The sequence below is a fragment of the Rana temporaria genome, chromosome 4, assembly GCF_905171775.1.
Source record: "Rana temporaria chromosome 4, aRanTem1.1, whole genome shotgun sequence".
Classification (NCBI taxonomy): Eukaryota; Metazoa; Chordata; class Amphibia; order Anura; family Ranidae; genus Rana; species Rana temporaria.
Window position 1 is genome coordinate 144604691 of NC_053492.1, and position 27046 is coordinate 144631736.

Genomic DNA, 27046 nt, shown 5'->3' on the forward strand with positions numbered 1-27046 from the left:
CAAATTGTTTTGGCATCAGTTCCCATCTACCCCTCTGCTGTTTCATTCTGCAGTATGAACACATCTATGTTACTACTGGGGGACGTGTTTTACAGAATTCTCTTCTTCTAGACATTACCCAAAGAATTCAATTACTCTAAAAGAAAAAGATCTTGTCAAATGAACTGCACATTACAGATTTTCATCCTTGGAAATAATTAGGTTGTTTAAAGAATATTGCTTGTACCGAGTTTATGATCAGATAAATCTGTGCTTTTCCTTTCTGGAATAGTTCCTTCTGGATTTATTTGTAAGATTTTGTTGAGAGTAGAAATCCAGTCATCCATATCCTGCTCGCTTTCAGCTGCCAGCACAAAGTATGTCAGATCATTCATTTTCAGCTCAAAGGCATGCTTCCTAAGCTGTTTATTCTGATACAAACAGAAAGAGGAAAAATATCCCATTCCCAAATTAGATATATAGAAAGACAATGGAAGACTATCATAAATGACAAAAGGAACCAAGCAATTAATGTTATATCATATATAAGAATATGGGGCCTGAAGGGGTTTCCACTTTAAACTAAAGGTGAATAATTTCTACAGAATGTATATGAAACAAACTCAAAGTATAACAAACAAACATTTAGATATAATGGCACCCGCAAAGCAGTATTATTTTTTTAATAAATGAGCCACAACAATGGATTTTAGTCTTAGCATCAATTTTTTTCCAGTCCTGGAGGAGCTGGGAGCACGCTAATCAGAACAGATTTGATAACAATTTGCAGCAGGGATTTGCAATTAACGGACCTCCAGCTGTTTTAGAACTACAAGTCCCATGAGGCATAGCAAGATTCTCACAGCCACAATCATGACACCCAGAGGCAAAGGCATGATGGGACTTGTAGTTTTGCAACAGCTGGAGGTCCGCTAATTGCATATCCCTGATTTACAGTATAGCCTGTCAAGTCTTTTTTATTTTTTTTTATAAAATGGTCAGCTTGAAGTAAAAATCTTATCAACCAATATGAATGCAGTAAGACATTATTTATGTGTGTAATGTGTGTAAAGTATAAATTTATAGGGCAGAGAGGATATTTTCCCATAACATACATATACAGGTTCAACTTACTGCTTTGAAGTGCAACATAGTGACTGCACATTACTGCTTCCTTTCACAATGCAAGGCTATGAGTTGGCTTACTCCATGAAACACTGCTCACCTTATGCAACAGATATCTTTTCTCATTATTTGTTTAAGAGTGAGACATGGTTACTGCACTAACCCACTGATAGCTCTCTCTGGTAGCTAATTTACTATAACAAAAACATAGAAGAGCAAGCTTGAAAAAATTTAAAATGTATCACAATACAGTTAGGCAGGCCATACATTATACATCTTTTTTTCCTTCAAGCAGCAAGTTGCCAATTCTCCCATCCACACATTCAAGGTAGATTGGGGATTCTGTGCTATTGTGTTCTCACAATGGGGAGCCCTCCCTGCCGTGAGAACACAATGATCAGTGTTCCTGGCTATAGCCAGCAGCAGTGATGGTTTGGGAAAAACCTGAAAAGGTGATTAATCAATCAACTTCTGTACAACCAGGGCCCTCATACATGGACCGAAATTTCTCTGATTCCTGCTAAACCAGCCGAATATCGATTCATGTATAGCTGACGTTAAGCCAGATACTACAATAAAAGCTTTTAATAAACATTCTCTAAAAATACTTTATGTGTTCATACAAAGTGGTTAAAACATGGCATAAAAAAATACATATTTCCTCTCCTGCTACCCATACAACAAATCAATGTTTTGTTTGACAGGTTCTCCGGTAGCTATGGGGTTTAGGGTTATGGCTCTCTTCCAGCTGTTTGTCTCCATATGTCTCAGGGAGTGGACTAACGATATTGAGAGTTATGGCCTGATCACTGGGTACAAAGAAGGAAGAGTTAAGTGAGCATGCATGAGGTCTGCACTGTGCGCTTAGCTGGACTCCATTCTGTTGCCGGGAGTGTGGTAACAGAGGTACGCTGACTGGTGGAGTGAGCAGGGCTCTGTGTGTCCCTCCTAACACAACACAAGCACCTGTTCAAGTGTGTAGGCTATAGGACGCTATCCTTGAAAGAACTCCACATGACACTACACATAAGTGGCTCATCATTACGTTGGAGTACTGCCTTACTGGTTGATTTTCACATGACCGCAGCCCTTGTCTGGTCCCGGCACTGATGAGCATGCCTTAGGGCAAGGAGTAATCCTGGTGTTAGGACAACTGACCCACCTTGTACCTGGTATAGTCCAGAGAAACCCACCCTGCGGTAGGCCTCCTATGTGATGAACAATTGGCACCAAACGAGTTAATGGGGAACATTGGGAGGAGATGTTATTTGTTCATCACAACACACACCCTACCCTTACAAGCACACTGGCATAGATTCTGTTAAAAAGTCATCTTTCATAATACAATAGCTGGCTGAACATGGTGATGTGTTTTAGATAATCAGCTCTTAATCACAGCAATGATTAAAAACAAATATGTCTGAAACACCAGTGACTGATTTTTTTAAAGCTTAACTTTCCAAGCAAATGTTCCCTTGCATAGGAGCTGCCTCCCATTTATTTCCTGTTTGCTTACATCCAGGGGACCAGGATAAACCGTTTTACCCAATCTTCTGCTCCTACAGGCTCGTCTTCTTCCCTAGGCTCTGGCAGTCAGATCCCCCTGACATCATCAAGACTGATGCAGGTTCACAAACTTGCACTGAACATGAGGACTTTGAGGGAAAGTCCACTACTGGAGCATAGAGGGGCACCATCTTTCAGGGAGCACAGAATCCAGCAAATAAAACTGCTTTTCCTGTTCCCTAGACATAGAAAATAATTTAACCCTCACTGCTCACTGCAAGATAGGGCTTTTACTTTTCTTGGAGTTGAGTTGGATGGATTTACTGATGGATAATACATTACCTATGCATACGAGCATACAAGGCTGTATAGGAATACATATCTTATAATAAAATAGGATGTTTCGTAGACATTATGTTGCCACAAAAAGATATATATATATATATATATATATATATATATATATATATATATATATATATATATATACATACACACATATACTCTGTATATATATATATATATATATATATATATATAATGCATAATAATTAAAAAAAGGATAACATACCTGAATAACACCTGTGCAAGAGTCTAAAAATATACATCCCTTGGGTTCCTTAGATATTTTTTCATCTTTATAAAAATTCATAATATAAGAGTTATCTGACAGCTGAGTTAACTGAAAGAAACGTTTTTTGAAGGACTGAAAGAATGAGAGAAATGAATGATTACTGTTGGCTTAGTAACAAGATGTCTCATACAGACTTACAAACTCAGAATAATCACATGATCACACAGACGTTCAGAGTAATCCAGATGATATACAACTGCCTTCAAACTGAGCTCTACTTCTACAAAGACAGAGTAATGTTGTCTACTTACTCGTACAGTAATGCTATTGTTCACAGTGCTATTAAAATTCCCTTTATACAGCCAGCCCGATTTGAAAACTCCTGATCCTCCTCCTCCGCCACCACCTCCTTTAGAAGACGAGAGGGACGTTGTATCCTGAATGAAATAACAACAGCATACATTTTTCATGGAGCTCTAAAACAATGCATGCTCGCACTACACTGGTCTGTCAGAGGCCAGTGAAGTAAGCTCATTGTTCAAACAAGCATTTAGAATATGATTTTGTGTTTTCAGTTATGCGTAAAGAAATCCACATGGCTTACTTCATCCTTGTCGGCTTCTTCATGGTCGATTTCAAATGAATGAGAGGGAAACTTTTCGTTCTTGGGGTCATTTCTGTGCAGATAAACAGAAAAAAATATCTTACCAGTATTACTGAAGCAGTTTTGATTACATTTACATTTACATTCTACGAAAAGTTTGCCCTTAAACAAGTATACCATTGATTTGCTGTTCAAAACCTTTTATACTCCTGATGATGCATGTGTGCGTGAAACAACTGTAGAGGTTAATTACTATACACCGCCTGAGATCCTGGTCGCCACTTGGTTTCAGATTGGCGGCGCTTCATGTAAGTGCAAGCTTACTATTTCACACATAACGGGCCAGATTCTCAAAGAGATACAACGGTGTATCTCCTGGTACACCGTCGTATCTCTGAGTTGTGCCGGTCGTATCTATGCGACTGATTCATAGAATCAGTTACGCATAGATATGCCTAAGATCCGACAGGTGTAACTGTGTTACACCGTCGGATCTTAGGCTGCAATTCCCGGCCGGCCGCTAGGTGGCGTTTCGCTTTATTTACGCAACGATTATGCAAATGAGGAGATACGCCGATTCCGAAACGAACGACCGCCCGGCGTTTTTTTTTACGTCATTTGCGTTCGGCTTTTTCTGGCGTATAGTTACCCCTGCTTCTATGAGGCGCAGCCAATGTTAAGTATGGCCGTCGTTCCCCCGTCAAATTTTGAAATTTTACGTCGTTTGCGTACGTCGATTCTCAAACGTGCTGGACGCAAGTTATGCTCACGCCGAAACCAATGACGTCCCAGCGACGTCATTGGGAGCAATTCACGCTGGGAAAATTTGCGGATGGCGCATGCGCATTTAAATCGGTGCGGGGACGCGCCTGATTTAAATACTACACTCCCCCTAGTCGCGGAATTTGAATTCCGCCGGGGGATTTACGATCCGCCGCCGCAAGTTTGGAGGTAAGTGTTTTGTGAATTCCCACTTGCCTCTAAAACTTGCGGCGGCGGATCTTAAATCAGATAGATTACGCAGATCTAAAGATTTGCTGATCTATCTGAATCTGGCCCGATGTTCTGCATTTGTTGTCCTGTTGCCATTATCCCTGGTTGGATTTTTTTTTTTTTTTTTATGCAAGTACTATAGGCACAATTGTTTTATATATTCTTGTCATTGGTGACTTATTACTATGGATGGAATACAGTATGCTGAGCTGTTTTTACCGTGAGAAATAAAACTTCCTGGTCATGATCCATGCACTTGGATACATTCTGAGGAGGGTCCTGTGATTTGGATAGAGGGAATACGTGCAAGCTAATGATGAGTACATACCTCTTATGACCTGGATCTTATCATATTGTTGTTCTATTTATGCAACTATATCTGGTGAGTGAGTTTTCTGACATTAGTGGGGTTGCACTGGGTGATTGAAGCACTAGAGGAGGGAGATCATCTGAATCATATCACTTGATACTTCTTCATAAGAACTATTCCATGTTTGATTCTTTTGAATGTTTTGAATGTTGGACTCACTATCATAACACTGCAATTGTTCTTTGTAATTGCTATCACAGTGTTTTGCATATCTACACATTGCTAGCAGCTATATACCATTAAGCGCTTTTTTTCATTAATTTGCTATTGCAAATTTATCATTAGTTCCCGAGTCGTTTCGTCTATATTCCAATTTATAAAGTAAAGTGGTAAAATGTTGCCACTGTTATACCACATTTTTAAATTCATCAAAGTCATAAGCCATAAGGTCAAGAAATCAAGAGTAGTATATTTATTATCAGTATTTGACAATTTATGGACTTTTTTTTGTAAGCAATTTCTATGTTGGATAGGGCCGGTGCAGGAGAGACAAAATATTATTATTACTCTGCCTTTAAAAACAGGCCTCTACACAGTCCCATACAAGCAAATAATGACATAAACTTGAGCAAAATTTTCAAAAATCATGGAGTTTGCTTTGGAGAGACCATTAGAGCTTTTCAAGCCTCGTACACACGCTCAGTTTTCTCGCCAAGAACCAGCAAGAAAACTGCTGGCAGAGCTTTCTTGCTGAGTAAACCGAGCGAGTGTACGAGGCTTTCAGGTTTCTCATCGGGAAATCTGGCTAGAATCTCGACGAGAAAAATAAAGATCCTGCTCTCTATTTTCTCGTCGGAATTCTTGTCGGCCTGTTTCCCGACGAGAAACCTGAGCATCTGTATACTTTCCTGTCGCCGTGAAAACCCTTGCATGCTCGAAATTACTTTGAAGCATGTGCAGTAGCTTCCACGGCTTAGGTAGGGTGAAGAAAGATGGCAGCTACGGCATCGAATGTGATGAGAGCATGCTTGTCGTACGCAATGACGTCACCGCGTTCTTGCCTTTTAAAAGAACCACGGTTCTTTTGAAAGGAGTGTGTGTACACTCGGGAGGAAAGAGATATTGCCAAGAATCTCGTCAGGAAAAACAATGTTTTTTTCCTGACGAGATTCTGGCCCGTGTGTATGGGGCTTAACCATGTATACATGTTTGAAAACAAAGGTAGATGAAAGAAATAAAGCGTCAGATTCCCGTGGTAGCTCTTTCCATTAAAACTTTTTTTTTCTTCCCCGCTTTTCTGTTGGCTTTAGGGTTGCCACCTCATCCCTTTAAAACAGAACACATATGAATTACACAGGTTCTGAGGCTAATTTAATTTAGATAAGGCTCCACTTGAGTTCAATTACCACCTTAATCAGCCACAGAACCTGTGTAATTCATATGTGTTCTGTTTTAAAGGGATGAGATGGCAACCCTAGTTGGCTTGCTGGAGCTTGGAGAAATACCTTGTAATTTCAGATTTGGGGGAGCAGATGTGGAACCTCCATGATGCAGAACCCCAAGTGAAAGTCATGAGGTAAAAGTTGCTAGCTCTGAAAATTTTCTAATGAAACAAACTGACATGAAGTTCACACAGGGCTTTAGCAGGCAAACAGGGTGGCAGGGAAGGGAAGGGACAATATATTATCCACAGAGAGCTGAGCTAACAAGGAAACCAATGCCATGTCTTTGCAAGGCTGCAAAATTTCAACAGCACTGAAAATCAGTTATAAAACGATTTTTATGTATTACATGTCATAGAGAATCAACCAGGGGAGACTAAAGCCCCATACACACTATCAGTTTTCCTGCAGGTTTTCTCTTCAGGTTTACCAAAACCATGTAGTGCAAGGGCCTGCCTGATTGCATACAAATTGAAACTCTTCAGGTTTGACCTCCATATTAGATGGTTTTGGTAAACTTGAAGAGAAAATCTGCAGGAAAACTGATAGTGTGTATGGGGCTTAACACCTTCCTCTATAATGTACCATTAGCAAGAAACTGGAAATTTTGGAGCATATGTCACAACAGAGATTAACAAAGCCTGCATAAGATTCAACTTTCCAGCAACCATGAAAACTCAAATATCATTTTCAGGTGAAGCTAGTCTTTAAGCACAACTCACACATTTTTAGAAGAAACAGATTATACGAATACTATTCATTAACATAATATAGGTATATAGTACATTCTTACAGATGCAGCTGTCGAATGTCTCCCGAGTATTGTTCATATTTGTAATTCACAACGTGCCAGTGTGAATTATAATATCTGCAGGCCTAGAAAAATAAACATAGTTGGAATAAGTACAGTCATGATACCAAAACTATTAACAAATTCTTTGTTTTCTGTGCAGTGTCTAGAATTGTGCACATGACCAGTGTTCTGTGTAGATACACTTCAATGATCCTAACTGCACTGTGGGTATATTGTATACTGTTTATTATGAGAGGTTCTTGGTGCATTGTGTACTTGGTGTATACCCTAAGGAAAGAGGTGTTAATAACAGTCAAGAATACTGTATAGAATATAACGTTTGTCATTCGATCTTATGGCTGCTGGGTGAAACATTGGCTTTTTTTATAGGTCAGAGTAGGTTGCTAGCAAATATTCTGTACTCTATGAATATTATGTGTAGACAAAGTGTTATGTGTGTGTTTATTCAACAGTCAACTCAGTTATGCACTCCTGATCCCTACACTATATGTGCCACACACTACTCGTGACTAAGAGCAGAGTAGGCCCATGTTCTCCCACTGTTAGCACAATTTGTTCCCACCAACCGCATCCCACTGCGGCTTAACATTTCTCTCCTCCGCGTGCCTAAGTGTACCGCAGGTACCTAGGCAGTCATGTTAGATATGGCATCAGTAAAAAGCACTGACACCACCCCCTAGTATGGCGCCGCTGGATCCAGTAGAACATGAACTGCAATCATCTCTCCAGATGGCTTTCACACACACTAGGCAGCCATACTGTTTTTTGGTGATGCTGTGGCTACAAATGGGACAATTGATTTTGTGGTAGTCATTAGGGTGTTCTTGGATTTCATTTTGAAAATCTGATAACCTTAAACTACAACAAATTACAGAAAGGCGATGTGATAGGTGAAAATGTAATGTAGCAAATTGAATAGATGAAATGCGCAGGCATGAGAGAAGGACACCACTGCTCAGCAGAGATGGCTGAGAAGACAACGTGCAAGGAAAAAGCTCTCTGAGGCCTTGTACACACGACCGAGGAACTCGTCGGAAAAGACACATCGTTTTCCTCGACGAGTTCCTTGTTAGGCTTGTCGAGGAACTCGACAAGCTTGCTTTGCGTACACACGGTCAAGACAAAATCTCCTCATTCTCAAACGCGGTGACGTACAACACATACATTGGCAGGGGAAGTTCGATTCCACTGGCACAACCCTTGGGGCTGCTTTTGCTAATCTCATGTTACTGCGTGTTAAGTAAAAGTTTGGTAAGAGACGATTTGCACTTTTCAGTCTGTTACAGCCTGACAAATGTGTTATCTCCATTACAAAAGCTCCTTTTACCGAAGGTGCGCTCCCGTCTCATACTTTATTCTGAGCATGCGCGGGTTTCTAAGCATACACACGATCGTGTTTCTCTTTGAAAACCAGCCCGACGAGGAACACAACGAGCAAATTGAGACTCCCGTTGAGGAAAAAGAGAACTTGCTCTCTTTTTTCCTCGTCAAGTTCCTCGACAGTTTCCTCGGTGAAAAAAGTACACACGACCGTTTTCCTCTGCATAAAAGCTCTGCCACCAAGTTTCTTGATGGATTCTGTCGAGTTTCTCGGTCGTGTGTACGAGGCCTGAATTTTAAGGTCCCAAGATTTTCCCTTTCTAGTGTTATGAACATTTAAAGAAACTGAATCTATATGAGAATATTGCTAATATTCTGACATCACTTATTTTTTATATATAGGGGTTGATTTACTAAAGGCAAAAATAAGTTGCTCTAGATCTTAGTAAAGGAGGGAAAGCTCTGCTGATTTCTATCATTCAATCATGTGCGAGCAAAAATGCATTGTTTTTATTATCCTTGCATGTGATTGGGTATTCTTTGCAAAGTGAAGCTTTACCTACTTTACTAAGCTCTGGATTAACTACAGTATATTTGCCTTTAGTAAATCAACCTCACGGTGCATATGATTTGTTTTGGCTACACATAGCATATAAAATGCCTTTTAAAATGTGCTTTTGAACATTACATTTTTGCATTTACATAATTTCATTAGCTTGTAATTTCACTTGTTTATGGTTGTTTATGGTTCTTAGTAAATTCTTATCTTGCACAAAGATCCAAACATGCATCCGTACGCAAAGCTAAATGAATGAATTAAAGTGGCAGTAATTAAATTATAATTTTAAAAGAAGAACAAATATTCCTGTGTGCATATGGCTTTTTAACTGCTGGGAAAAGAGTATTTTCGTAAATACAGTTTACAGTAAATTACTCTCCCACCCCAAATTCAACTTCAAAAAGAACTTGGCGAGTCTGCTTTAGCCAAAACTGGATATAAAGAATTGTTATACACGTGTCAATACAATGTACGTACTATGCTGTTAGTAACTAACTGATACTTGTTCTCTTCTAAACAAATGGGGCCAGATTCACAGACATTTAAGTTGCTCCCCCGCGGCGTAACGTATCTGATTTACGTTACACCGCCGCAGGTTTACAGCGTAAGTGTCTGATTCTCAAAGCTCTTACCTGTAAACTTGCGGCGGTGTAACGTAAATGCGCTCGGCGCAAGCCCGCCTAATTCAAATGGGGCGGGCACCATTTAAATTAGGCGCGTTCCCACGCCAAACGTTCTGCGCAGTTTTTTTTGAATGGCGACGTGCGTTACGGCGTTCCGTATTCCCGGACGTCTTACGCAAAAAAAATAAAAAATTTGACGCGGGAACGACGGCCATACTTTAACATGGCTGATCTAAAGATAATCCATGTTAAAGTAGGTGTAACTTTGCGATGGGAAAAACGACTAGCAGCGACGTAAGAGATTGCGAGGAACGCACGGATCTTCGTGGATCGCCGTAAAACCTAATTTGCATACCCGATGCTGGAATACGACGCGAACTCCACCCAGCGGCGGCCAAGGTACTGCATCCTAAGATCCGACGGTGTAAGTCAATTACACCTGTCGGATCTTAGGGCTAGCTATGCGTAACTGATTCTATGAATCAGTCGCATAGTTAGGACGGGCGGATCACAGAGATACGACGGCGTATCAGGAGATACGACGGCGTATCAGGAGATATGCCGTCGTATCTCTTCTGTGAATCTGGCCCATACTTCCTAGTGTACATAGCATTTGGGACTTTTGACACTTTTCATAATTTAACCCAAGAATGGACCAGGCTTCTTAATAAAGGCAAAATAAAAATGGCTATCATACATTTATAAAGCTGAAGATACTTTCTGTACTGTATATTTCCAATAATCAAGCAGACATTACAGAGTACAGACTAAATGTCCATCATTTAAAATGTTTTATGGACTGCTGCCTCAGAGCATTTGCTGATCTCTTGGAAACCTATCACTGAAGGATGGTGCTTTGTCCAAGTTCATAGTTTGAATGCTATACATTATTCAAATGGAAACTAAGTTAAGTGTTAGTTTATATTACATTATAACAAATACATCAATAAATTAATTAAAAAACACGATATTCAGAGATAAAATTGGCAACTTTGGCATATTTGTGATATGCTCACTACTTATTAAACATCTCTAAGTAGGTTTTTGGACATTTCCACCGATAAACATAATTTAACCACTGCATTGTGTTTCCATATTCTAACACATTGATATTAATACATAGCTAAGAGAAATTGTGCAATGTGAGCCAGACAATGCAATTTAAAGAGACCCAAAATACCCTTGCTTTAGTTTGCGACCACAATCGTCTTTCGGTCCCAGATGAGCAAACCTACAAATATTGCATGGTCACTCAATGACTTTCCTTTCCTGCCCAAAATAGTAAATAAACTCTGTTCCCTCACTGTAGAATAGCTCCAACATAACATGGGCTCTGTTATGTCCCTGATCACACTTAGGGACGCATTTTAGACACTGGGGTTCATTTTTTTTTATTCCTTGCATGGAATTGGGTATTGGTATTGGTTTTACCTCAATTATTAAGTTCTGGAGCAACTGCAGAGTGAACAGGCTATTTGCCTTAATAAATCTAGCCCACTTGCTTTTTTGCTGGTGGACCTCCAGAGGTTTTACAATTTGTTGACGATTGATTAAATGCATACCATCCCTGTGGGAAAAAGAACATCTCCCCTTCAAACATTACACAGGTATACCTTCACCTTTGGAGGATCTCATGAATATCACCTGCACCACATGCTGTTTGAGGGTCCATGCCTTCAGATACAATCACAGGCCTAATTTCTGAACTTCATTACAACCTGATTACTCCCTCCAACTCTAAGGCCTGGTACACACGATAGGATTGATCCGCGGATACGGTCCGCCGGACCGTATCCGCAGATAAATCCTCTGAGGATTTTGATCCGATGGAGTGTACTCACCATCGGATCGAAATCCGCGCCGAATTGACACCGCGGTGACGTGTCGCGCCGTCGCCGCGATGATGACGCGGCGACGTGCGCGACGCTGTCATATAAGCAATTCCACGCATGCGTCGAATCATTACGACGCATGCGAGGGACGGGTTCGGACGGATCGATCCGGTGAGTCTGTACAGACCACCGGATCGATCCGCTGGAGCCGATTCCAACGGATAGATTTGTAAGCATGTCTACAAATTTTTATCTGCTGGAAATCGGAAATATCCGCGGATAAATATCCTCTGGAACGTACACACCAGGGGATCTATCCGCTGAAACCAATCCGCTGAGATTTTTCAGCGGATGGATCCTCTCGTGTGTACGGGGCCTAATAAGCTTCCCTATATGGTTAAATTGAAATCTGATTTAGGCGACACCCTCGATCTCCTTGATTGGAATAAAATATGAATGACTGCTGCCAAATATTTAGCAAACATCCTAGCTTAAGGAAATTACCTTCATCTTCTGATGGTAAATTACCCAAGTGCGCATTGCTAAACTAGCACCTTGTACCTCACCGAACTACTTCAGAAGATGTACAATACCAGGTTATTTTTTTCACATCTGACTGGAATGCCCAAAATTCTAAAGTTGTGGATACAGGTCTACAATCTCATACTGTAAGATCAATGTTAACAGTCCTCTTTCTAAAAACAAAACCCAGGGAAGCTCTTCAAAATAGGCCTGTGTCTAATCTGAAATAGACAAATAATCACAAAAGCCTGGAGGCAACTGACAGTGAAATTTGAGAAAGTTAAAGGCTGCTTTTACCTTTTCCAGAAAATAGTCGATACAGTCATGGACCCCGGCAGGTATTAAAGGAGAAGTTTATCCTTGGCTCGTTTGGCTAGGCTTCTCCTAGGGGTCACAGTAGTGCAATTAATTTTGCACTCCTATAACCCATCACCAAGTTACGTCACCAAGTTCAGTCCAGGCACCACGTCATCCCGACTTCGGAAGTCTGAATCTGCCAGGTGCCTGGATTAATGGCAGTCTCAGCCTCTCAGCGAGCTGCTGAGAAGCTGAGACAGGCGCTCCCCACCCCTCCACATCTCAGCACTCCAGTGAGCAAGGAGGAGCAGAGCAGGAAAGCTGCTGATTGACAGTCAGCAGCTCTCCTCTCGGGGAGCTGAGAGGACTGAGCCATCAGTTTTTTTGTTCAACCGGATTAAATGAAAAAAAAAAAAATGGACAGGTCCACGCATCAATACAAACGGTGTGTCATGCAGGAATCTCCTCTGCTGTGCTACTGTTTTCTGACAGGAGGGATTCCCCTCCTCCTCCCACCAGAATACACAGATCTTTTCAGCAGGACTGTACGACAGTAGCCAATCCATGCCTTCTGTTGAACAGACAGCAGTACATTTATACCGAAAAATGACTGGTTCCTGCTGAACCAGCTGATTTTCGGTCCTTGCATATTCTGCTTTACTCTCTCTATATGCTGGGCCAAAAGAAAGTGAATACATAATGACCACGAAGGTTAAAGGTGCCAGGATTTGATTTCCTTTTACAAAAGCGTTATTGTCGATTTAAAAAGTACAAAGTATGTACAGGAAGTATAAACAAATACAATGGTGACATAAAAAAATTAAGGGTCTAATTTATACTAAGGGTCTCAGAGCTGATTGGCATTATTGTAGTAGTTGACTTTTAGGAAGACGCAGTCTACTTTCTCCACTATAGGTGGTGCTCGTCTGCAGCGGCATTGCAGTGGAGAGCAAGTCAAGGGAAACATAGTTCCTCTAGGGTTTTCTGGATCACTGGGGAAGCTATCCAATTGGATGCTGCCACCCCATATGAATCTAGCAGCCATCGTGGGTCAGGCAGAGCCTATTTAAGGCCCTGGCTCCCAGGCTTGGCATACATTTTACAAGGGGGTAGAGTGAGGACAGGTACCCCGTCTAGTAGGGACAGGACTAGCAGCAGGGAAAGATTCCTGACGAAGAGAGAAAGTGTAGGGCTCTCAACTTCCCTGGATATCTCCCTGGGCACGAGAAGGCATTCTGCCCCTCCAAGCAGGTGCTGTCAGTTTGGCTAAAACCTGCTCTCTACACGCTGTTGGAGTGTTCCCTGGTTTGGTTGTTCTCACATCAGGTTTATTACATTATTTCTTTTATTACACTGTATGTGTCATTGCAGCAGCACCGTGCTGCACCCCACCTACAGACTGGCATGTGTTCTGTATGGAGAGACTTCTGAAGATCGGTAACAAAGGGATTGGGAGCATTTACGTAGCTTTTCTAAGTTTTACTTTCAAACTGACACTGTGTTTCCACATATAGCCATTTGTTTTTGTTTTTACGTTTATTACAGACCATATCACTCATCCAATGTCAGAAACACTAATCTAATCATAGCACTGCTGACAGCATCAGCACGGAGAACAAGATAATTTTTAATGCAATTCCAAGTAACAACATGGATATTGTTATGATCAAACAATACTAGATAATGGTTTAAAAGCATCTTTCCACAAGAACAGGTGAAGCAGATCTTTGTCTGCCTTGAATACGCAGCTTAATTTAATACCATTGATTTTGTGATCTGCTGCTAAATGAAAATGAGGACATTTCAGGCAGATTGCTTCTATCCAATATAACTGTGTGCCAATATTCATGTTGTTGATGTAAACACATTTATATGGCTTGCCCACAATAACAAGCCGCAGCTCTTTTTTGCTTAGTCTAGTCTTACCACATTTAATCCTGTTCTATTTTCAGAATATTCAGTAAAGCAATTAGAGCTATGTGAACCATGATGACGTTGAACGTTCCATAACCCATAGAAATCAACATGATTTTATTTTATTGTGGCCAGATTACTAAAAAATAGGAAAGGCTGCCAGGACTTACAGCACTTTGCTCTATATACGGTACTTACTATATGGGCTAATTTTCAGGCAAGTATAAAACACACACATTAATGCAGCTCTTATGTCTTAATGTGGAACTTCAACCAAATGGGGAAGTTCCACTTGTTTGCATTTTCCCCCCTCCTCTTTAACAATTCACACTTTTTTGGGTGGGGAGCAGGTACCTGTCAAAACCAGAGGAACCGTGCAGGAGTTCGACCCCCTTCATCCCCACAGCCTTTTGGGACACATCATGGGTCCCAGAAGACTGTGAGATCATTCACAAAGCATAGCGGGGCTTTACAGACATTTTACCTTAGTTAGGATGCCGGCGCCTGGACCCAAAGCTGATTGAGGAATCGGCACGGGTGAGGACAGCGCTGGATCCCTGGACAAGCAAATGTCCTTATATTAAAAGTCAGCAGCTACACTATTTGTATAAAACTATTTTTTTCCTCAGTTTAAGCCGATATGTATTCTTCTACATATATTTGGTAAAAAAATCGCAATAAGCATATATTGATTGGTTTGCGCAAAATTTATAGCGTCTACAAAACAGGGGATAGATTTATTAAATGCAATTTGTTTTACTAGTAATGGCGACGATCTGCGATTTTTATTGTGACCATGACATTGCAATGGACATATAGGACACTTTTGACACATTTTTGGGACCATTCATATTTATACAGCGATTAGCGCTATAAAACTGCTCTGATTACTGTGTAAATGTGACTGGCAGGGAACGTGTTAACACTAGGGGTGCTGAAGGAGTTAAATATGATTCTAAATATGACGTGTGTATGCAACGCAGGCTTGACAAGAATCACATCGAGAAAAACGTAGTTTTCCCATGACATGGAAAATGGTCGTGTGTACGCGGCTTTAGTCACGTAGACGCGTTTCACACATCTGATCTGTGCTTAATCTTAAGCCCCGTACACACGTCCGAGAAACTCGATGAGCAAAGCACATCGCTTTGCTCGTCGAGTTCCTTGTGAAGCCGCTGAGGATCTCGGCGAGCCAAGTTTCCCCATTGACTAACGAGGAAATAGAGAACATGTTCTCTATTTGGCTCGACGAGTTCCTCGTCGGTTTCCTCGGCAGAATACGGCTCCCATCGAGTTTCTGGCTGAATTTTGCAGAGAAACTCGGTCGTGTGTACGGGGCCTTAGCCATTTCTTCTTTTTTTTACAGACTTTCTCTAAATCCCCCTTTTACTTTCACAGATATGTACTGAGAATTAGTTCTCCTTAGTCAAAAAAACTTTACCTCTTTTACTAGTAAGTGCTTAGCTTTATGTTCAGCATCTTCAGGTACTGTGGAATATACTGTTTGGGTCCCCAGTGGAATAGTCTCAACCTGAAAAAAGAAGGCACGTTTTAGTTAATTCTGTATTTTTATAATATATTTCTATAATATTTTATAGCATGGGCAACAACAATGTTTATGTTATACCCAAACATAACATACAAAAACCACGGTTCTTAAATCCCAATCTTTTTTTGCAAATATTGAAAACACTATCACCTCCTTCATCTGGGCAGGAAAAACATCTGCGTTTCAGCTACTGTACCGCATGAATATGCTATCTAAAGCCCCATACACACTATCAGTTTTCCTGCAGGTTTTCTCTTCAGGTTTACCAAAACCATCTAATATGAGGTCAAACCTCAAGAGTTTCAATTTGTATGCAATCAGGCAGGCCCTTGCACTACATGGTTTTGGTAAACCTAAAGAGAAAACCTGCAGGAAAACTGATAGTGTGTATGGGGCTTTGTGGTCTCGCTCACCCTAACTTACTAATATACTATTGGGCTGTAGTCTTGGTCATAGTACGTTGGTGGTTAGCAAAAAAGACGCCACTGCCCCCAGATATAGCTGGCCATCACAGTAAGCAGCATTGGAAGTCTACATGAGATATAAACAAGGGGCCAGATTCACGTAGCTCAGCGGATCTATAGATCCGCTCGATCTACGTGAATTAAGATCCGCTCCCACAAGTTTAGGAGGCAAGTGGCTAATTCACAAACCACTTACCTCCAAACTTGCGACGGCGGATCCTAAATCCCCCGGCGGAATTCAAATTCCGCGGCTAGGGGAGTGTCATATTTAAATCAGGCGCGTTCCCGCGCCGATTTAAATGCGCATGCGCCGTCCGTAGAATTTCCCGGCGTGCATTGCTCCCACTGACGTCACTAGGACGTCAGTGGTTGCGACGTGAGCGGGACTTGCGACGCGCGTGTTCGTGAATCGGCGTACGCAAACGACGTAGGAAAATTCAAATTCGACGCGGGAACGCCGGCTATACTTAACATTGGCTGCGCCTGATAAAAGAAGGGGTAAGTATACGACGGAAAACCGCTACGGAAACTACGTAAGAACACTGCGACGGGTCCGCGTACGTTCGTGAATTTGCGTATCTCGCTGATTTACATATTATTTATCGTAAATCAGCGGGAACGCCCCCGGCGCCATTTTTAAATTTAAAAAAAGATCCGACAGTGTAACACAGTGTAACACTGTCGGATCTAGCCCTATCTATGCGTATCTGATTCTATGAATCAGGCGCATAGATAGGACCAGTGTACGTCTGAGATACGATGGTGTATCTGTAGATACACCGTCGTATCTCTTTGTGAATCTGGCCCAAAGTCATGGATAAATCCATGGGAAAAAAACAAGCTTACTTACCGACCAGCTCACAGACAACCAATTATTGTTGGTGGTTTGCCCTGCCCTCAACCAATTCAGCAGTAATAGTGGAAGCTGCGTTCAGCTGAGCAATTTACCCTTTAGAGACCACCATTCAAACTGTGCCATTACCACCCCAAGAAAACTACTATCACTGTATGGAGGCAGTCATGTTAAAGCTTCATTAACAACTGTAATATTTCTGATTGTGAAATAGACAGTCAAAGTATAATGAGATATCAGCCATAAAATATCCTAGAAAGTCAAAAGTAAAAATATCAGTAGTCAAATCGGAACAGATTTTCAGTAATATGTTTAGGGATAGACCACATTAACGTGACGATTATAGGATAATAAAATCCACATGTCAGTTGAGACCAAAACATTGTGCAGTGGATTATTGAACTGACCACTTTAAATTGCAAAATGTATAATAATACCAGGTCTGAAGACTTGCTATATGGGATTGACTTAATTTAAAGTAAACCATGTGATCCTTTATTTCACCAAATGTGCAGGCTTTGCAGATTGAACAATGCTGTTGCTGTTATAGACAGAGGTCAGAAGGACAAAAGGACAGAAGTGTCTTTAATGTGTAGGCTGTGAGTGACACCATCATCTTCCCTATGAGAGGCAACGTGGCAAACCCATATAACTGGGGCATTGGGTGTTCACAGATCATGCACTGGTAAGTCATTTGTAAGTTGATGAATTAGTACTTGCTGGTGGTGTATCTAAAGAAAAGGTGATCACCCATTTAGACTGAAACTGCAGGCAATACTCTGAGGCCCCGTACACACGACCAGTTTCCTCGGCAGAATTCAGCTTCCGACCGAGTTTCTGGCTGAATTCTGCCGAGGAAACTGGCCGTGTGTACACTTTCGGCCGAGGAAGCCGACGAGGAGCTCGGCGAGGAAATAGAGAACATGTTCTCTATTTCCTCGTTGTTCTATGGGAGAACTCGTCCCGCCGAGCTCCTCGGCGGCTTCAGTGCTGAACTGGCCGAGGAACTCGATGTGTTTGGCACGTCGAGTTCCTCGGCCGTGTGTACGAGGCTTGACTTTGCATTTGGTCTAGCAATTGGACAAGTCTATGGTACTAAAACAAATGTGAAACTATATTACTTAGACTGTATAATACACTCTTACAAAGCCATATGGCAAATCCCAACAGTAAAAATGACTATAATGCAAAAAGCAAACTTCCAAATCCTAGCACTCAATGCACCCATTTAACATCACCCTCAATACAATCCAACTAGGTCCCATCTGAAAGCTGACTGTATTTTCAGTTTCTGCAGGTGCGATTTGTTATGGGAATCCCCAAAGATTTTCCTCTCTTATGTGTCACCTCTTCTTATGAATATTCACATATAATAAAATAGTTCAGGTACAGAAAGGGCACACATTAGCAAGTTAAATGTAATCTGCAGCAAATTACATTCTCAGAATTGTCAAAATTAATTCAGTAAAACGATTTATTTATACAAAATGTCAAATAAACATTAAAAAAACATTCTTTTTAAGCACTGCTCTGGAAATAGACACATAGGGCCAGATTCACAAAGGAGATACGACGGAGTATCTCAGATAAGACGGAGTATCTCAGATACAACGGGGTATCTCTCAGAGTATCTATGCGACTGATTCATAGAATCAGTTACGCATAGATAGCCCTAAGATCCGACAGGTGTAATTGTTTTACACTGTCGGATCCTAGGATGCAGTACCGCGGCCGCCGCTGGGGGGAGTTTGCGTCGTAAACCAGCGTCGGGTATGCAAATTAGGAGTTACGGCGATCCACGACGGTTTTTCGCGTTCGCTACGTCACTGCTAGTCTAGTTTCCCGTCGCAAATGTAGTCGTCGTTTTGGGTGCCCTAACTTTACACAGCACACGTATGTGCTGTATAAAGTATGGCCGTCGTTCCTGCGTCGAAATTTAAAAATTCACGTCGTTTGCGTAAGACGTCCGGGAATACGGAAGTACGCTACGCACGTCGCAGTTCGAAAAAATTACGTCACTTCGCGCAAAGCACGGCGGGAATTTCAAAACGGAGCATGCGCAGTAGGTCCGGCGTTTAAATTACGCGGGCTTATGCCGGAGGCTGCCAGCGTAGGTTTTCATTGCAAGTGCTTTGTGAATCAGGCACTTGCGATGAAAACTTGCGGCCGTGTAACGTATCTACGATACGTTACGCCGCCGCACTTCTACGTGAATCTGGCCCATATTCCTTAAGGATTCCATAAGGTACAAAACACAGAGTATAATCCCACGTACACAGGATCTGGCTTTTCCCTGGCCAAATCACATCGGAAAACCACCAGAAAAATATAGAACATGTTCTATATCTAAAGTCTGATGGAATTCATTGGAATTTGCAATGAAAAAACTCAGATGGGGCTAAACACGATCAGAAAATCCAATCCATTCTTCGAGAAGCGTATTTGTGAGGTCAGGCACTGATATGGACAACAAGGCCTGGCTCGCAGTCTCCGCTCCACTCTGCCTACTGCACAGCAGAGTTCACACTGAGGGGGGGGGGGAGTGGCAGCAAAAGGAGCCAATCAGTTGTTCTGCAGTGCAAGGAACATGCACATATATGCCCATTTGCCTGTCCGTGCCATTCTGCCGACGTATAAATTTGTGCGGCAGTCAGCAAGCAGTTAATAAAGGACTTGTCCCAAGCTGTGTCTTGTGTTTTTTTAAATTTTTGACACTTTTTTTGTGAAATGGTAGGTACCCCGTTACCAATTCACATGGGGGAGGGGCCAGGATCTGAGGGTCCCCTTCATTAAAGTAAGGATAAAAGCCATAGTAAAAAGCAATGGGAGTAGTGACACACTGGTCAAGTGACTTCCTCAGGGAGCACTACTCCCATTGCTTTTTACTGCGGTTATTATCCTTACTTGATGAAAGCAGTTTTTTTACTAAATAAATTTACTTTTCATTTGGCAATATTGCACTATGGCTGTTTTTTATTTCCTTTGAGTGCCATTTATACAAGTGCTATGCCTTGGAGCGAGCTGTTTCCTCTATATGTGGAATTACCCAAGATGTTTTGATGCCAAGTTTTGGACGTAGTTATTCCTCTTCGCCTGGAAGCTGGATGCTTTTACAGATCCATCAGCAGGATTCCTTATCTGACTATCTGTAATATATATGAGCCTTGTTGGACCCTTGGGTCATTGTTGGAGGTGAGCACCAATTCATAAATTTAACAGTCGATGTTTGGATAGATGTTTTATCTGTTTTTTCTTCTATCAAGTTATCTCTATGAGATTTTTGCCTTTATACGAACTAAATCCTACCATTGGGCTTTAGTTGGACTTTATTCACATTTATTTATTTATTTGTATATTTGGATACTCATCATATTTTTTCTTTGAGTATATTACTTTTTTGGCACATTATTGAATAAGGGCACCATTCCCATATTTTTCTTTTACATTTATTGTGCATGTGTCTTTTGAGTACACTACTAAGTGGTTGCAGCTAATTCACGGTCACTCTACATGTTCTATATATTTTTTTTCTGAGTTAATTTTCACTATATTCACTGGAGGTTGATGGTTTATATTCACTTAATAAAAAGAACATAGTAGCGCGTAAGTTTTTGCCCTTTATGGGAAAGCCTGTTTGACCCTTTGTAAATTCAGGGGTCCTGGCGTTGAGGTGAGCAGCATAGAGTGCCTAAGGTGGAGGTTTCACACGTCTGACACGGAGTCTATTGTTTGCAAGGATCATTGTCACTTTATTTAGAATTCTGTGTGCTTTTCTATATGAGTTTTTTCCTCATGTTCCACTCTCCTGCCAGAAAGGGCCCTGCTGTGCAAATCTCAGGAACAGGTGGAAAGAAATACAGGTAAAACACATGACTTGTATGTATTTAGCTAATAAGTGCAATTAGCTAAGACAAGCAATATCCCAACTAAATTGGTGGACACACATTTTAATGAATGACATATGCTACAGTTCAGTAATAACTATTAAATGCAGAGTCCATTATTAAAGTGGAATTCTAGGCTGGATCTAACTAAGCTTAAAATGGCTCCCAGACTCCCTCCATACTCTAATTCTAACTACCCTGCAGAAGGAGGATGCTTATAGTCACCTATTCTCAAGGCACTCCTGTGCAGTCATGTGATCAGCTACCAGCAACCGGCTTTAGGGGAGAGAAAGGATTGCCGACAAAGCATACACCATAGTAAGCCTATGGGCAATGACACCGCCCAGGCATTCCAGCCGTTGTCAACACACTCTCCTCTCGCTTTAAGCCAGCTGCTGGGGAGATCACATGACCGGACCGGAGCACCCTGAGAATAGGTAAGTGTAAGCATCTTCCTTGTACAGGTTAGCTAGAATGGGAGTTAGAGGCTTGGAAGCCATTTTAAGCTCAGTTTGATCTAGCCTGGAATTCCACTTTAAAGTGGATGTAAACCCTCCATACACCCAGTGAAGTAAACAGTCTTTAGATGATACACAGGGATGAACCAAATCTCCCTACATATGTTTTACATGTATATCTGCTGTCTTTACATTTATATGCTGTTTAGAAAGTTCAGATCGTGTTAGGAGATTTTCTCTTCCTGTTTAGCACAGAGTGTGATGTCTGGGCATACAGGTAAACATTGCTGATTGGAGGAAAGGCACACACCCCCTCTCATCATAGGCAGATACTCTCAGAGGTGTTTTGTAACAGGGCCAGCTCCCTGCTAATCTGTTTATAGCAACATCCCCTGACAGAAATTTCAGGCTGCTTTTATCTGATGTGTCCGAGAATTTGTCAGGAGTTATCAGGCTGATCAGGAGAGAGATACGGGACTTAGCTCTTTGAAGAGAGATAAGAAAACACTGCAGATTGATGGCCCAGCTCAAATTTCATTAAAAGGTTTACATCCACTTTAACTTAAAAAATGGAGCAGGTGAATATTTTCAGGGCATGTATGGACTTGAGAAAATTAAGTAATATTTTTTAAAGTGAAGTAGGCATCAACAACCAATGAATGCTCAGAAGTCACCAATCTACCTACAGTAAACTGATAACCAGCCAATTATTTTTGTCCTTTTGTGCTCTTAAACAAAGGTAATGTTAGCTTATTTCTCAGTTTTCTATCTGTACTTTTTAATATTTGTCATGCAAAATAAGGTCAAAATGTTCTGGCTCCAAGGAACCCAATGTAAATGACAAAGATCGATTTTATATATTAATGGAACAAGCACAGATACTTAAAAATAATGAGTTTAAATCCATTAAACTATCAGTGCGGTCTTGATTATATCAAGCAGGAGCCTAGCCTTTCTCAAATCATAAACATCACTCCTAATTCCCTCTGGATATTAGCTGTGTCTATTACACATTACTCACAGTGGTGGTCTCAATACATTTTGCTTAAAGTTGCATTTTGCATGTGATAAAAAAAGATCCCCTGTATATTAATCACCAAAGTTATAAGATAAAAAATGCCAAAAAAAATAATTCAGTGAGTCATCAGCAAGTTTGTACGTACAGAGGACATCTTCATTCTGCACCCAGACCACACACTATCTAGGACTTCCTATCTTTTTCTGCTTGGGTAACATTACTCCTCCGGAAACCGTCATACTTATCAAGTCTGAGTATATCACAGGAAAGCAAAAGGAGATGTGGCTGATTTAGGTAGGAACAAGTCTGCAAACACAGGACCAGGACACCAAGGTGCAACAGACTTGTGACTCATTTAGAGGTTCTTTAAAAAAGTCAAACAGCATACATTTTAAGCTCTAATCTTATATTTAATGACCACTAAACTCCAAAAGCTAATGGATGCATGCTACATTAGATCAATCATGTCCGGAGAACTACTGGCCTGTGCACAAATCTTACTATGTTGGAACGTTCACACTCTACACTTCTTTTTTACATTTTAAATGTGAATGTGTAAAAACCACAAACTGCATGGAATACGTCACTAAATGATATGCTGAAGATCCATGCTAGCTCCCAACCTTACTAAAGTACCAGCAGAACACAATTAATCATTGTTATGATTCGTAACAATGATTAATTGTTCAGCTGTGGATATTATGGGCAAGCTAGCTATCAAAATCACAAGAGAATTCCAATATATGTTTAGCACTGATGCTTCTGGCACATAAAGAGCCTAATCAAAAAAAATCACATACCCTAACCCTAAAACCCTATATCTAAATAAAAAAACTTGTATAAACTAGGGTATGGTTAAAATGTTTATTTCTGTCTGTCACCACTGAGAAGCTTCCTGTCCCAGTGAAAGAAACTGATAGGAGGTCCCTCCAATGGGGACAGAAGCAGTAACAAAAATATAATAAGTGGGGAAGTTGTTTTTGTTGTGTATTCTTTGCTGTCCTGGTCACCAGAATTCCCAAGGCGTCACAGACAGTGGTTATAACCCAATGAAAGTTGTGACCCTTTCAAAAATTTTAGTTTGAACTTAGTCGGGATTTGCAAATGGATTTGTAAAGCTAAATTTCCCCTACCAATTAGTAAGTAATCTCCTTTGAAACCATGGAATCAGTTCACAATGCATATGGTTAACTCGCACCCCATTGTTGCATGTCGTATTTAAGTGCATCTAGCACCAGTAGTGTGTGTTATAGCTGGTTTAACAGTACAGGCTGATTACGCCAACAATTAAATATGTCTTCTATAAAAAATCTAGTATGAACATGTACAACATAACAATCTTCCTGTTGGCCGATGGACAGAACACAATCTGTTTCATGTTGACTCTAGTGTTGGATGTTGGGGTTAGAATCAGTGGGATCATAGTGTTGGATGGAGAGGTGAGGAGCGGCGAGGCAGGCATGTCTGATGGAGGGCAGCAGCAGCAACTGATGGGGGAGTGAGGGATTGCAGCATTTGATAGGGGGAGGAAGGTGCGGAGTACAGTGGTAGCAGCATCTCATGTGGTGTGAAGGAGTGTGGGAAGGGGGGGAAGTTTGGCATCTAATGGGGGAGTGAGGAGTGGGGTGACAGCAGTGGCTTCTGCTAGGGGATGGGGAAAATCATGAACAGCAGGTGGGCAAGAATGTCTAAAAGGGGTGGTTATGAGTGAGAGGAGGCAGCAATACCTGATTGGCACACTGAGGGGGTGAGCAGCATCTAAAGGAGAGTTGAGGAGTGGGGGGAATTGGCATCTAATGGGGTGGGGGGTGAGTTGGAGACAGCTTGTGTGAATGTGGTTATAGTGGGAGAGCACTAGAGCTGCAGGCAGAGAGGAAGGTCAGGTAGTGTGAGGTGGTGGGATGGTGTCCACAGGAGAGCACTAAGGTCCCATTCACACCTGAGCGTTTTGAAGCTCCAAAACACTGATATAGAAAATAATCAATTATTCTCTATGGTGGTGGTTCACATCTGCACTCCAAAATATAGGGAAAATCTTCCAATGGGGACACTAGTTCTAGTGGCCCTGGTGACACCAGGAATCCCTCACTTTGGAGAGATTCCCTCTCACTTCCTCTTTTTGGCTATGGGACGGAGTGAAGGTAAATTTCACCAATAGGACACAGATTGGAAAAAACAAACCTGATAGAGATTATAACCCTCCCTTACCCTATTCAAAATGAAAAAAAAAAAATAAGTTTTGCCTTTAGAGACACTTTAAGGATGTGTGATTTTTTTTTCCATTTTTTTTTTTTATGATGCTTGTTTTTAAATGTTGAACTGGGCAAATTTGACATTAATTAGTGTGTGGGTTGTCTATTGGGACATACCTATTGGTTAATCTATACAGCCAGAAAATCCTAAACTATATTGGGCCAGATTCACAAAGGAGATACGACAGAGTATCTCAGATACTCCGTCGTATCTCTTAGGCCTCGTACTCACGACCAAACATGTCTGCTGAAACTGGTCCGCGGACCAGTTTCAGCGGACATGTTCGTTCGTGTGTAGGCAGTAACGTACAGAATTCCAGCAAACAATCGTCGGCCAGACCGTTTTCCAACGAACAACTGTTTCCTGGTCTTGCTTTAAAACAGTCTGCTGGAATCGTGTCCGTCAGACATGTTCGGTCGTCTGTACACAAAAGCAGCGTACAAAAACCCCGCGCATGCTCAGTCCAAATGAGGAGACGGGAGCGCTCGTTCAGGTAAAACTCGCGTTTCTTTGGGATATGGCACATTCGTCATTAGAAACCTTTTATTCTAGCAAGAGAACAATGTCTTAAAAAGGCGCACTAAACCACATTTTAAAGCCTCGTTTTATTAATTCTTCTCTTGCTAGAATAACCCCGTTCTCTTGCTGATGCAATTTCAATAGAGTTGTCCCATACTGAAATGTCACATTTCTTGCTTGTGATGTAATCCTTTAATAATGTTTTCTATGCCAGACGTGTGTTTTGGTTGGTGGTCCTCCATAATTTAGAGTAGTCATTTTTGTAAAGGAATGTGCATTTTTTTAATTTCTTTTTTTGTTTCTAGTTATGTCACCATTTAAACTTTTTTTTTTTTACATGTTTTTTTAAATTTTTTTTTTTTTTTGTTGGTGTTTCATTAGAGAATATTAAACCATGTTGGCACACCAAATGTCCCCCCCCCCCCCAAGGAGTGTGTCCTTTGTAAATTACCCATTGTATATTTATTAAAGGTTTGCTGCCTAATAATCCCCACAGTATATCAAACAATAGACATGTTTTCAAATGAAAGCAAAAGGCCTTTTATTCAGGCAAATGTCATCACAAAAAATAAAAAGAACAGCAGCACTAGAATAGATAGCAAACTATATGCAAACTTGCATTTCCAACATGGTGAAGGATAAACTTCCAAGCCTCAGGAGCCAAACACAAAAATATGAAGCAGCAGCACACAAACAAAGGAACCCAAACTGTGGTAGTACAAACAAGATGTCCTTTATGTGGAAGGAAATGGAAGGCAGAAAATCAACGTTTCCTCCTCTTTCCAGCCTTCCCTCCAGGCAGCCTTCCAGCGGATCGAACACGGGGTCTTGCAGGTGGGGTTGATGTGGCAGCAGGAGGATGGTGTTCCGCAAGCCGGGCCGGGTCACATAGCCCAGTGTCTGGGGTCAGCAGGCCCCTCTGCATCCACCAAAGGACCTGGTTCATCAGGGCCTTTGCCAGTCTTCTCTGGTCCTCCTCCCCTTCATTTAAATCATGGGCCAATGAGGCACTGAAGGCCTCTGTGGGGTTGAGGGGGGCCCTCATGATGGCGCTTGCCTCCTGGATCATGCGGAGGCTTGCCTCCTCCACAGGCCTCAACTGCCTCCTTCGGCCTGATGGCCTCACCTGGGGGGGAGAAGACTGGCTGGTGGTGGTTCTCCTGGCCGGGTGGACCTGCTGCAGGCCACTGGGCCCAGCCTCCTCCTGGCTGCCACTGACCCCGGCCTCCTCCTGGCTGCCACTGACCCCGGCCTCCTCCTGGCTGCCACTGACCCCGGCCTCCTCCTGGCTGCCACTGACCCCGGCCTCCTCCTGGCTGACAGACACCTGAGGATCTGCCACCTCCTGGCTGATCTCTTCTTCCTGTGTGGAAAAAAAAAGAATTTTTTTACAATTTCGCTAAATAAAACCACACTCATTTTCATGTTTTTCGTTCAGTATTTTCTGTTCATTATTACTTGAATACACTCTACTTCTGACCCCTGCAGTTGTCATCCCTGACACCTATTTGTCTGTACACCTTTTTGTTTGCTTTTTTCCAGCTTGGTTTTTTTTTTACAATATCTAATCATTAATCCACCAAGAATTATTTACGCCATAAATATAGAGGAAACTACTATACCTCCTCATCGAA

At 41.5% G+C, this 27046-nt stretch overlaps 1 protein-coding gene across 13 annotated transcripts in view; it reads right to left on the reverse strand.

Moving 5' to 3' along the window:
- Window positions 1-27046, reverse strand: part of DOCK10 (dedicator of cytokinesis 10) — a 433376-nt gene that overhangs the window by 200158 nt on the left and 206172 nt on the right. For all 13 annotated transcript variants that reach the window (XM_040349133.1, XM_040349131.1, XM_040349129.1 and 10 more), the window contains exons 3-8: window positions 15856-15945; window positions 7327-7409; window positions 3789-3861; window positions 3496-3621; window positions 3182-3316; window positions 227-410 (exon numbers count right to left, since the gene is read on the reverse strand). In XM_040349133.1, coding sequence (XP_040205067.1) covers window positions 227-410; window positions 3182-3316; window positions 3496-3621; window positions 3789-3861; window positions 7327-7409; window positions 15856-15945 — 691 coding nt within the window. The remainder of the gene's footprint in view (window positions 1-226; window positions 411-3181; window positions 3317-3495; window positions 3622-3788; window positions 3862-7326; window positions 7410-15855; window positions 15946-27046) is intronic.